General features: G+C 40.6%; 1 protein-coding gene across 3 annotated transcripts in view; it reads right to left on the bottom strand.

Annotated features, from left to right (window-relative positions):
* Window positions 1-12,598, bottom strand: part of ANTXR2 (ANTXR cell adhesion molecule 2) — a 171,614-nt gene that overhangs the window by 144,816 nt on the left and 14,200 nt on the right. For all 3 annotated transcript variants that reach the window (XM_077814934.1, XM_077814935.1, XM_077814933.1), the window contains exons 5-7: window positions 12,113-12,220; window positions 11,937-12,005; window positions 10,912-10,992 (exon numbers count right to left, since the gene is read on the bottom strand). In XM_077814934.1, coding sequence (XP_077671060.1) covers window positions 10,912-10,992; window positions 11,937-12,005; window positions 12,113-12,220 — 258 coding nt within the window. The remainder of the gene's footprint in view (window positions 1-10,911; window positions 10,993-11,936; window positions 12,006-12,112; window positions 12,221-12,598) is intronic.

A 12,598-nucleotide genomic window follows, 5' to 3' on the forward strand; every position in this document is an offset into this window, starting at 1 on the left:
ACACTATTCCCAAGAGTGACCAATATAAGAAAATGTCAACCCACTAAAGCAGAGGTCATGGTGTTCTGTAGGAATGCTATGTATACGAACAGTGAGCAAAACACAGCTGAGTATTAGTGGGTCCATACCAAAAGCAGCGCTATGAACCATGACAAAATACAAACCAAATTAAACTATAAGAAGTGCTTTGGTCACGTCCGTAGTATGGCATATGCACAGAAGCCAAGACATTTAGAATTTAAACTGGAACCCTCTTCATAGCTTCCCGACCCGAGCCCACATTGTACAAAGCATTCATCCATACAATGATGGCTTTGTTGACTGATTCCGTGATAACATGTTTCAGGGTACATCGCACATATTACAGAGAAAATATCCATAAAGGAGTATAAAACATAGGCGGGGAAGGGGCCAGGATCCAACCTGCCAACAGCCAAGGCAAGGGGAGTGGTGAAAAGGTGGTACAAAAGGGAGCCTTCGCAGTTCGCTGCAATCACTGGGTGCCGGGCATAAGTCAAGGCAGCCTGGAGGCTGCTTTAAGCTACATCAGCTCCCAGCAGACTGAAAGGGGAGCCAGAGTAGGCTTAGCACACCTCCTTCCCTCCAGCCACGCCCCCTACGCTGTCAGCAGAGGAGGTTGGCCTAGGAGTCATTGTCTTGATTCTACAACACTGGAGCATCCCTACTAGTTGAGGGTGACCCTCCTATGGCTTGTTACATTGTTTCAATCACCTGCCTGCAGCACAAAGCCACCGCGCTGTCCAAGAACCTGCCCCGCAATCCAAAAATGTAATGTTTAAACGGCTGCAAATCTCTCTTAGCATCTTATCCCACGCTGAAACATCAGGCAATAGTAAGGCTGTTAAATTCAAATCCTCGGAGCTTCATCCCAACTATACAAAATTAGTGTGGGTTAAATTCATTTCCAGCTACACTGTTTTCTCTCACAGCGTCGGACAAGCCAGACTGGATTGAGCCAAACCATGTTAGAACCAAGTTTACAAATGTGCTTAATCCAGGTTCTAAAATGGTTCAGCCTCATTCTCACTGACTGGTTAAACTGGGACTGTGTTTAACCCAGGTCTCCATGTGGTTTTCACATGAGTCACAGAACGCCTCACTGGCAGACTTTTTTCAGCTTAGTTGAAATAATATTTTCACAACTGTAAGGTTGGGAAAAGAATAGAGAATTAAATATAAGGGGGAAGAGGTGCAACACACAGCAATGGGTTAATATACTAGCCTTTCACCTATGGAGACTTTGGCCCTGAATCTACAGAGACTTATGGGCTTTTACATATTGACTTTGGTGGGACTACTCACGATGTGTAAAGTTAAGTAAGTGAATATGTCTTCACAGGATCAGGGCCCTACTGTTGAATTCAGCCCTGATATAAGCGGGTGCACCTCTAAATTTATCCCTAGAGTTCCAAAGGGAAGATAAACATTTAATTCTAAATTACTTTGCTTTCTCAACTTTAATGGGACTTATACCCTCTCTTGCCATGGCCAAATTTGGCTTCAAAGATAAAAATTCATTGTAGATCATAAGAGTAAATGAGTACTGTGGCATACATGACCTAATTTACCATGGTCCACCGTACACATCCACACGTAGGACCTGTAAGTGTAAGTATGTGCCTTAAATTTTACAGCAGATCTTGTTTCTGGCCAGGCTGCGCTCTTCCCCACTCCAAATAATTGTTAATCACTTGAAAACAAAAGATCTGACTTGGTTCTTCAGTGTAGCATTTTGCAAAGCCAAGAGCCTAGCACTTTGAATTTAGCTCCCTTTTAAAAATGAGTGAGCCAGACCAAACACTGCAGCCCGTGCAAGGTGAAGTTCTGTATAACTTCTGTGGGATAGTCAGCGCTCAGATGTCAGCAGAGTGCTAAAACAAGCCCCAGCATCTCCCATTTTTGCCCCAGGATGTGTCTTTGCCACTTATTACCTACTGTGCAAATATGGTGTGGAAAGCAATCAGGCAACATGGCCACACGACACTAAATGTTAGACGCTCAATCCAAATTAATTTGAAACTTATCAAGTGTATTCATGGTGAAACACCATTTTGACATTGCACTCAAGTGAAGCCGTAGAAAAGCAACAGCAGAAATCACAAACACTGTGGGACCTACTTTTCATCTTCTGCCAAACATCTGTACTCTCAAAGGGCACCAAATACTCAATACAATTACAGCTATTTCCTGAGGTTACGTTAGTGTAGCGTGTAAACCAAGAGGAAGTTAAAAAAGGTGGGGGAGAAGGCTGCCTTCCCCTCCCCCACCTAAAAGAAAAAAAATGAAAATACCTGGGACGAGTGGACTGCATAAAACAACCAGTGATGTAATATCATAATATTAGTGAGGTTATTCTAATTACACAGTGTCTAAGCAATGCCTCATTTTGCAATTACTTAGTAGAGTAGATATAGATTACAAAACTGCAGGTCATAAGGGATACATATTTTAACAGAATCAGTCTTTTCCTACAAATTAAAAAAACAATCTTACTTATGAAACATTACTTATTACAAAAGCCATGACAAATTTTTAGCTTCAATAGCAGAAGGGAACTTAAAAAAACATTCTTAAGGAAAGTCTAACCTTAAAAAACAACTCATCACTAAGGAAACTAACTATACTTCAGATGGACTTCTGAATGCTTCATTTTGTGAAAACAGTTTACAGCATCAGTTATGTAATGTAACTGATAACAGTTTAGGGATATCTGACAAGTCAAATCCAAATCATAAGGCACACAACGGGCATACACACAAAAAAAATTGGAAGCTTGTCAGTTATGGTACTGGCTTATCAAGCTCACTGTTCTACATGAGAACATTATATGATTTGTAATATGTCAGAGAATGTAAAACTAAGGGCTGTACAAGTCTGAAGAGTAGCGCAGAAAGAATTCTATTCCAGGCCATTGAGTCTCTTTAACAACTACATGCAATAATTCCCAAAACTATCTTCTCATCATCTCAATCACATGGAAAAACATAGCACAATGTTAGTTCTAAAGCTTGCACCAAGTGCAGCAAGAGTATTAGACCATCCATGTGGATTAAGGAAGAGACTGATCTAATCGAAATAATTTTTTTAATGACAACTTGTTGCTTTTCTTTCTTCACCCTGCCCCTTAAAGTTTAAACATTTAATTGCTCGCTTCCTGGCTTCCCAGTACAGAAACCAAGCATATTTTCCTTCTACAGGAAATGTTCCAATTAGGAAGATTCGTAATTGGTAATCAGCTGTTTCTTTAAGTTGATTTTGCTCTTGAAAAATGTTTCAGGGCTATGAAACGTCAAGGCTATCCTTAACGGCATGCACTTCACTGACCTCTTTCAAAACTTGTGCTTTCTCCTTCTCTGCAACTAGAAAAACAGGGCAATTATTTAAATAAATTCTGAAGTAAGGAGCTAGGTGGACAAGTTAGTAAGGGCACTAGCTTTTCACTTGTATGGGGGTGAGATGGCTTTGGTCACAAGTGACAACTACTTTGAAACAACCTTGTCTCTAATTACTGTGTCTGTATTACAGAACTGAACTGCATATAACTGAACCAGTTGGATTAGAAACCGTGTGTACACAAATGGTTCAATGCAGTCACACTAGCCACACGGATTCAGTTTAAAACTACTTGTGTTTCCACCAAGACTATGCTGAACCATTCATTTTCACCTGAGATGTTCACAGGCTACCCATCCTATAGATCATAGCACATCCCCCCACGTCAGCTGATTCTGGGCAGATCTGGCAAAGTGATTGTGGGACAACAGTGGAAATTCACTAATCTACAATTACTTTGGCACCAAAACAATTCAGATTAGATGGAAACAGTTCTTAGTCCAGCTAAAAGCAAGTCTGGTCAAAATGGTCCTTGGAACTCGTGGGAGCACTTTTGTGCACAAAGGTGAGGTGTTTTACAAGTGCTCTTGGGGTGAGAGGTGTTCTTTAAATGGTAAATGTCTCCATTGCACACAAGACTTAAGAACTGGGAGTCAGGAGACCTGAGTTCTATTTCTAGCTCTGCCACTGATGATGTCTATCTTTGAGCACTAACTCCACCTCTCTGTGCCTCTGTTTCTCCTCCCAGCCTCTCTCTATCTTGTCTATCTAGACTGTAAACTCTTTGGAACAGGAACTCTCACCGAGAGTTCAATACCGTGCCAATGGGGGCCCCGATCTGGACTGGGACTTCTAGGTTCTACCGTAATAATTAAAATAACAACTGTGGATATGTGTAAGGAAGGAAGTGTTCAAGGCACATGTTAAGTGTTATATAATTTGGCTGCATAAGCAGTATTTTACACAGCTGTTTTCCTTCAGATCCTCTCACTAATCTAGGTTATAACTTAATGGTAGAAATGTATTCTTACACAACCATTGATTGATATAAGATGAGGAAGAGTTTGACTGAAAGCATTAATTAGATATCCTTTTCTGCTATTCAAGTGAATGTGAATTATAGAGGGGGGTTTTATTGACTGGTCATTGCAGTCAGATCAGGCTTTATCCCCATAATAAATGAGAGTTGTACCAGAAAGAGCTTCTATAATTAAGCCATAAGCTTTTATAGCAGTGCCTCCTAACACCACTTTAGCTAAGGGCTGTCAGCATGTCCATTATGAACCCAGTTTTTCACAAGATTATAACTTGCCTATAAAATTTTGCTCCAAAAAGAAAGTTGGCAAACCAGATCTCTGCCTCAGGGAGCATTAATACCTTTGAACTTATAATAAAGATGCTTTAAATACAGTATTGTGTGTGTATCGGTATATATGAGCCTTGAAAATTGCATGGCAATTTTACCAGTCCAGGCATAAGATCTGTTCTTGTGCCTTTTTCCATTGTTACTGATTAAAAAACAAACAAAAACCCAGCACTAATGGTATTTTATTCAGCCATCCAAAAAAAACCAAAAAACAAAAAAACCCCCACCTCCACGAGGGGCGTAGCTCCCAGCGCTGGTGCACTGTCTGCACTGGTGCTTTGCACCGTTGAAACTTGCTGCACTCGGGGGGGAGGGGAGGGGGGTCCACACCCCTGAGTGAGAAAGCTGCAGCGCTGTAAAGTGCCAGTGTAGACAAGCCCTTAGTCAAGAAGTGCCAACAGGACCAGATGCTGATAGCATGGTGCGTATAGAGTTACCTACTACCCAACAAACAGCCCCACTAATTTCAGAGGGAACCACTGGCAGAGTAAAATACCACCCAGTGAGAGTAAGGGCATGAGAATCCGGCCCACATTATTTCACTCTATTAGCAACACTCCATCAATCAATCCCTCCAGGCTCTCCCACTCCCAATCATGTTTGTTGCTCTTTGCTGAACAATTTGTCAATATCATTTCAGTAGTGCGGTGTGCAGAACTGACTGCAAGACTCAAGGCACAGCTCCGCTAGAGCAGTATATAGACAGACTATTACATATATATATAAATTGTCATCTTAATTTTGCATTTCAAGCCTAATTTTTGTGTTTTCTGAGAAAGCTACAATTTTCTCTTAATGGGGTGGGTTTCATCCCATGCTAAATGGATACGGTCCATTTAGAATCTATTCAGTTTCAAAAGATTCCGTTAAAAGTTGTTTATAAATAATTCATATGGTTTGACAATCATGTTGGACTGTTTTTCAAACTATGTTTTTCTCTCCCTTCTTCCTGTATGAAAGCCCCGAACTTACCCTACAGGGGAAACAGTAAAATTGACTATACACAAAATAATCAATTAAAACAACAGAGAAAAATATTTCTCTCTCTAATCTCCTTCAGTTATAATAATCTTAGGTACAACCTGTTACAGCAGAAAAATTTTCAGGTAGAAGGGTTTTTTAAGCTGTTTCCCTTGTAGTGTCTGTTAAGCATCAAGTTCCTGTCGCCTTATCTGATAAGTGTTTGGGGTTGTTTTAAACATGAGAGAATATTTTACTTCCCACATTATGCACTGTTAACTCATAATATGAAAGATAAGTGATGTCTAATTATAGTTGGTCACATACTTTAGTGAAGTTACTAAAGAGAAATCCATATTTTAAAATGAATGTCACTTTTAAAAGCGTACTCTGTTTCAATTCTGCTCTCAGAAAGAGCCATGCAACTTCCACTCACTGCACCCAAATCAGTGGGAGTTCTGCATGCACATGTGAAGATAGAATCAGGACCCTTTTGTTTATTTTGTTTTTCAGAACCAGGTTTATTCACGCAATTTAGATCTCAAGACCACATGCTCAACTGTGCACGGTGTACGTAATGGAACATTCCACAAACGCAGGCGAAACTCAAAACGTGAGCCTTTCTGCAAGCCGGAGAAAAATCTAGACAAGGTCAGATTGGTCTAAGGTTTGGGGTGCAGCCTCCCAATCATGTGGGCCCCGAGGAACAACAAGCAGGGAGAGACCCACTCCCATGCAGGCCAAGATATCCAAGGACTGCTGCCTCCTTGCTGGCCCCCTTCCTTTGAGATCCTTGTCACCTATCCCCCTCTGAGAGAACAATACAGCAGTGGAGTGGAGTCCCCAGTAAGTACACTGGCAGCAGGGAAGATGGTCCGAGCAAAGTGAATTCCGTTTTCAAACAGATTTGATTTACAATTGGACTATCTACTAAACGAACAGAGGCTCAGCCCGGGAGGACATCTCAGGGAGCGCATGTTCCCCTGCTTGCCCCATAAGCCTGCAGAACCCCAACCCTGTGGAGCTCCAGCACAAGATCTTCTTTGGGAATACTAGGCTTTGGGGGGGAGGAAGGGAGGGAAAGAGATTGAAATGTAGGGCGCATCTGGCTCCCAGCTCTGTGCTTTAATCACTAGAGCCTGCTGCTTCTTCTCAGTAGACTGCTTCCACAACAATGTTCATTTCAGAATCAATTGAACCCATTAAGAAAATAGAGCTAAAGCTGTAAAATTTCCAGATGTGTATAAATAGGAATGTTTGAAATAAACTTTTTTTTTTTTTTAGAACAAGCTTGATTCTTATGTGACTTCATGAAGAACAGTTGTACTTGTGGTTGAGATTTTTCAAAGTTGCATCTAAGGGATCTGGATACTCAATTCCGATTCATTTTAATGGAAACTGGGCACCATGATCTCCTACAGAGCTTTGCTTGGGTTTTTTTTTTTTTTTTTTTTTAGGACCTGGACTACTTCTCAAGCACATACTGAAGTCCCACTGAAGTGTTCTAAGTTAAATGCTTCCTGAATCAGGACATGGATCCTCCAAAGTACTAGCCATCTCATTGAAACGCGCTCACCATCCTTCAACTCCCCACGAAGACCACAGGCGTTCAAGATGGTCAGCGCCTCAGAAGAGGTGCTAAGCAGCTTGCAACACTGGTCCCTAGAACACTGATGTGGTTATCACACTCTAAATGGCCATTCCTGAATGGTGCTTTAATGGAGAAGAAATATCGTAATTAAATCCCATCCATATTAGAAAAGATTTGAGCTCCTCATATGGTCCCAAAATACCACACTGTGAAAGCAACTGTGCACTCCTAAACTCTTAAATCTCACATTGCCACTTTATTTATTCCATTTGCTCATGAAGCCATACTTCCATATAATTATCAGCCAAACTAAATCAGTAAACCATTCCTGATAGGGTAACCAACTTGCCTTCAGCATTTTTCTTTCAAGCTACAAGACTTTCTGCGTAGATTTATTTACTCTGACAACTCTGTTCATTTGATACTTTGTAAAGCTGGATATTAACAATGCCAGAAAAGCTTACAGAACTTCATGTGAGTTACCACCACACAGAAGTATGCATAAATAAAATAAATTGTTCAAATACAGTATATGGGGATATTATTTGAAAGAAATGTGGCACAATACACAGATGGGTAAATCCTTACTGACTTCATTGGGAATTGGAGCAAGTAAAAACTAATAAAGAACTTCAAGATTTGGGCGAGACTTTTTCTTAGGTTATGTCTGTGTTGTGTTGCACATCACTGGTGGCAGCACGGTGAGTATACGGAGCCACACACCACAGTGAAAGGCAGGTGATGTCCACACAGCAGTGGGAGGCTACATGCTTCAGCGAAAGGTTCTGGCAGTGGGGAAGATAGCAGAGAAAGGTCCCGGCAGCTGTCCGCAGCCTTTCCCTTCCCCACTGCCTCTCTCTGTCAGAGCCTTTCCCCACTACCGGAGTCTTTCCCTGTGGTGGAAAAAGTTAGCCAAAGACCCATTATCAATTTATGGACGTTTCAATCACTGCCCTAGAAATGAGCAAGTGACATTGATAGTGCCCCACTGTCCAGCTTCCACAGGGATAACATTTTCCAGGGGGAAAATGGATTGTTCAGATTGCTTCGCAAAGCATTTAAATCCTTGAAGTTAGAGCCAGTGGCTGTCAAGCCAGAAATTTTCAGGACCTTAAGAACAAAAATTAAAAGTCTAAACACTCCTGGAAACCACCAAATCAACAACCAGATTTTTTTTTTTGTTTTATCCCAACAAACAGCTGAAATGAGCCCTTTTTTGTGTTTCCAGACAACCTGAATAGCCACAACACAAGCTTTTCATGGAAACACACAAGCAATTAGCTAAGCCCTGAAACATTTGTTGAAACTGCTGTCTGTTACATAAAAATCTACGCTATTCAAGCACTCAATTACAGCTTATAAGGAATAGTCCATGTGTTTATGATCTAGACTAGATCTTCCTTAAAAAGGTCAGTCAGTCAATCCCACACAGTATTTCTGGGATGATGCACTCTTTACATCATTGTTTAAGAATGGGATTTTCACAAGCACTAACGGGAATTGAATTTCAATGGGAGTTTGGTGATGAACTCCTTAAGTGCTTTTGAAATCCCATCCTGAAAAATTAAAGATTAAATTCACCCCAGTGTGCATCAGTTTCTGCCAGGGCACAGGGTCCATGGTGGCTGATAGTTCTTGGGGTGAAATAATGCAGGTACGCAGACCCTCTTCTCAGCCATCTCAGCCAGGGGTATGACAGACAACAAACGCAGCCTCAAAAGTGGGGGTTCATTGACCAGCTAAAGTGGGTGGCCAAAACAGCTAGGGGATGCAATGACTCTACACATCCTAATTTTACCTTCCACAAGTTGGGCTCCTAAGGAAAGCCTAAGAGAAACTATACTTCCCCTACCCTTCAAAATCTGAGAGAGGAGCATTGTGGAACCACCACTTGGCCTCTAACAAGGGAACAGCAGCCCCTGCTAGCACCAGGAGGTGCAAACTGACACTCCTTGTATGTATGAGTTTGAATCTTGCCATATAGAGTTGAAAAACTTTATAAATTATTAGGTCATGGGGTTTCCAAGAACATTAAACGATTAAGACCCAATACTCAGTTGGTGTAAATCAGTTTAACTCCATTGACTTTAACTGTGCTAAGCCGATTTACATCAGCAGAGGAACTGTCCCTTAAAGTCTTCAAAATAATGACAAACAGTTTGCCACAGGGATTTATTATCTTTTAAGGGAGATGAAGTAAGAGCCTGAACAGATTGATTGCATCTCTTTAGACTGGACGAAGAATCTTCTGAAACAATACATTGTCAGCAAAGAGAAGAAAAAATAGTTTAATCTATACCAGTAACTTCTAGAGAAAAAACACATTATTCAATGGAAGAGTAGTGACAAGTTCACGATTTCATAACTTAGTTATAAGTAGTGTCCTTTGTTAAAATAAAGGGCGGGGGAGGGGACAGCAGTGGGGTCTGTCTTGGGAAGAGAGCTTCATTCATTAGTATATTTATAGCCTTACATTTGACATTCAGTTTGAACTATTTTCCTTTATGAATAAAAGCTGTATCGAACAACATATGGAGGAGCTTAAACCAGCTTGAGATTACTGCCTATCCCGCTGACCAACAGTCGCATTGTTTCCTTCTACTCCTCTGTCTGTCTGCACCCATCTGCTGTCTTTTGCCTCATACTTCGATAGTAAACTCTTTGGGGCAGGGATAGTCTTTTTTTTCTGGGTTTGTACAGCACCCAGCACAATGCAGTCCTTGTCCATGACCAGAGCTCCTATACATTACCGCAACACAAATAATTAATAACAATAACAAACATCATCTTTTGAGGCACTGGTGCTCTGACAATTATCCAAAATACACAGAATTTTCTCTAAAACCAAACACATAAGTTATGGTCCATATAACTGAAGATGCCTACTTGACCAAACCAACTAAAATATAGCCTCGCCACTGACCACATCAAAATCATGAACCACTTCTCTTGGTTTCATCCCTTCATATCCCTTTCAAATAAATCACTGCAGATCAGTTCGTTCACCCACACTCATTAACAGGACCCTTTGGTGAAATGCATAAATGCAGGAGTAACAAACCAAACTAAAAGATTGGCCACCTTTTTTCCCCTGTAAGAAAAACAAAGTGATGCTTCCAGAATACTTCCATATTCTTACTAATTTCTGGTTAGTAGCAGAACTAGCTTATGGAATACTTTAAAACCAGTTGTTCTCAAACTATTTTGATTGGCTGTACCACTTCACCAGACTAAGCCCTTAACTGTAAAAGTTTCCACCTCGTCCCCTTGAATTAGGAAAACTCACCTAAACTTGCATTTTGCTAACTCTATACTGAGCCAGACCACATGCAATTCAGTGGATGGCAGGCAATGACAATGTATGGAAATGCATCAGTAAGGTAAGAAGGGTAAATATATTGCAGATACCAGTGATTGGGAACTATTAATTTAGGGCCCAATTCGGCTCAATGAAATCAATGGAAATTGAGGGCTCTCAGCACCTCTCAGGAGGCAATCAGTTCCTTGCAGGTCTTTAGACTAAACCTTGCTAATTATAACGTAATTGCCTTCCTGGCAAAAACCAAGCCACCACAGAAATCAAGAAATTCCTTCGAAAATCCATCAAAAGTTCTGAGAACGTGTGTTCAATAATACTCACAGAATTAATGATGCCTTTAAGCGCTTGGAATCCTCCAGTGACAGGGAAGACTTGTTCTTTTGTATCAGCAATTTTTTCAAGCTTTGGAAAACAAACACAAATAACTTGGCAGACCAATCATGTTGCACAATATTTTTCAGCCTGAAAATCTAAACAAAGGTCTAAAAACCAACAGGCTCTATCATTTAGCAAGAGAATAAAAATCCTGGATCCCATGGACCTTCTGGCCCACAGTTAAAGAGAGCAGTTATGCTTTTTCTGACCAGAAGCACTTGCTGCAAAATGATATGCAGCTAATCCCACTGTATGGTAACCACTCAAATTCAAACAAAACCAGAGTAAAGAGGATCCCTAAATCCAGACCGTTTCAGACAATCATTTTACTTCTCTTCTTGGAGTGGAATTAAAAATCGGCACTAAAACTAAAAAAAGAGAGAGAGGTGGTGCAAACTTTTCTGCTTTCCTGTTTGCTTCCTCTTACTTTACGAAGTCTTTCTGCATACCCTTTGTACAAGGTTCCTTCTGTACACTTTTCCATTTAAAGTCCAAGTCTTTCCATCCGCTCTGTAGTGCTAACTCTGCAAATGATCAGCTTATATGAGTACAGGACCTATAGATAAATCTTCAGTTGATGGGAAAAAAAACAATAGTCCTTTTGTTTTCCAAAAGCAAAGACTATTGTCCCCCGTCAACTCAAAGCTTATCTATAGTCACTGTACTCATGCAAGCTGTGGTCTAAGCTGGTTAACATTTGAATGGAAAGTTTCCCTAAATGATCTGGTTCAGGCGCCTATCAATAAGTGTAATTAATTTCTGAGAGATCTTTTCTGTAATAGAACGGTGGCATCCACTCATTCTTTTTACTTCTATTAATAAGCAAATGTCTAAGTATCTACTTCCTGCTCTGGAGAACATACTGCAGTGTTCCAGCATAAGTAAAGTACATTTATCTACCGCAGCGATGGCTGCCTTATAAAAACTTGTAAGATACCATTAATTAGTAATAACAACAACAATGCACTTACTTGATCTTGTTTAAAATCAAGGACCCCAACACAGTAAACTCTAGCCCCTAAACTTCTGGCCTTGTTTGCCTGTTCCAAAATAGAATGAAGAAAGAAATACACTGTTTACACACCAGGCTACACACACATACAAAAACACAGCAGAATGTAACAGACAGTTGCAGTTCAGTACTCACCTCTTTTTCTGCATACAAGGGGATCTGACCGTCCAATTTACCATCTGTCAAAGCAATTATTATACTGGAGAACTTTGAGCCTCCTGCACCCTCAATTTGTTGATTTGCCTGAAAATGAACAATAATTATCCAGTTTGCAGTCATACCCAAACTTATAACCAAGGTGCTTCTACTAAATGAATGCAGCCATTTGAAATAATCCAAATAAGACTGAATGATCAAATCCATCCCTAAAACTCACCTCTTCAAAACAACCCCGTCTCCCCTCTACCTATCATCCTTTCATTAATTTAAACCGGAGTTAGACCACGGCCTTGGATTGTAATTTGTTTAGGAGAAGGAGCATGACCAACATTTTCCAAAGTTACTAGTGACTTTAAGAGCCCCAGTATTTGGGTCCTCAAACTGACACACATTTAAAGCGGTATGGTTTTCATACTCTGCCATTTCTGATGATCATGTCCCTTTAAGGGGTCTCACTTTCAA

The sequence above is a fragment of the Eretmochelys imbricata genome, chromosome 4, assembly GCF_965152235.1.
Source record: "Eretmochelys imbricata isolate rEreImb1 chromosome 4, rEreImb1.hap1, whole genome shotgun sequence".
Lineage (NCBI taxonomy): Eukaryota > Metazoa > Chordata > Testudines > Cheloniidae > Eretmochelys > Eretmochelys imbricata.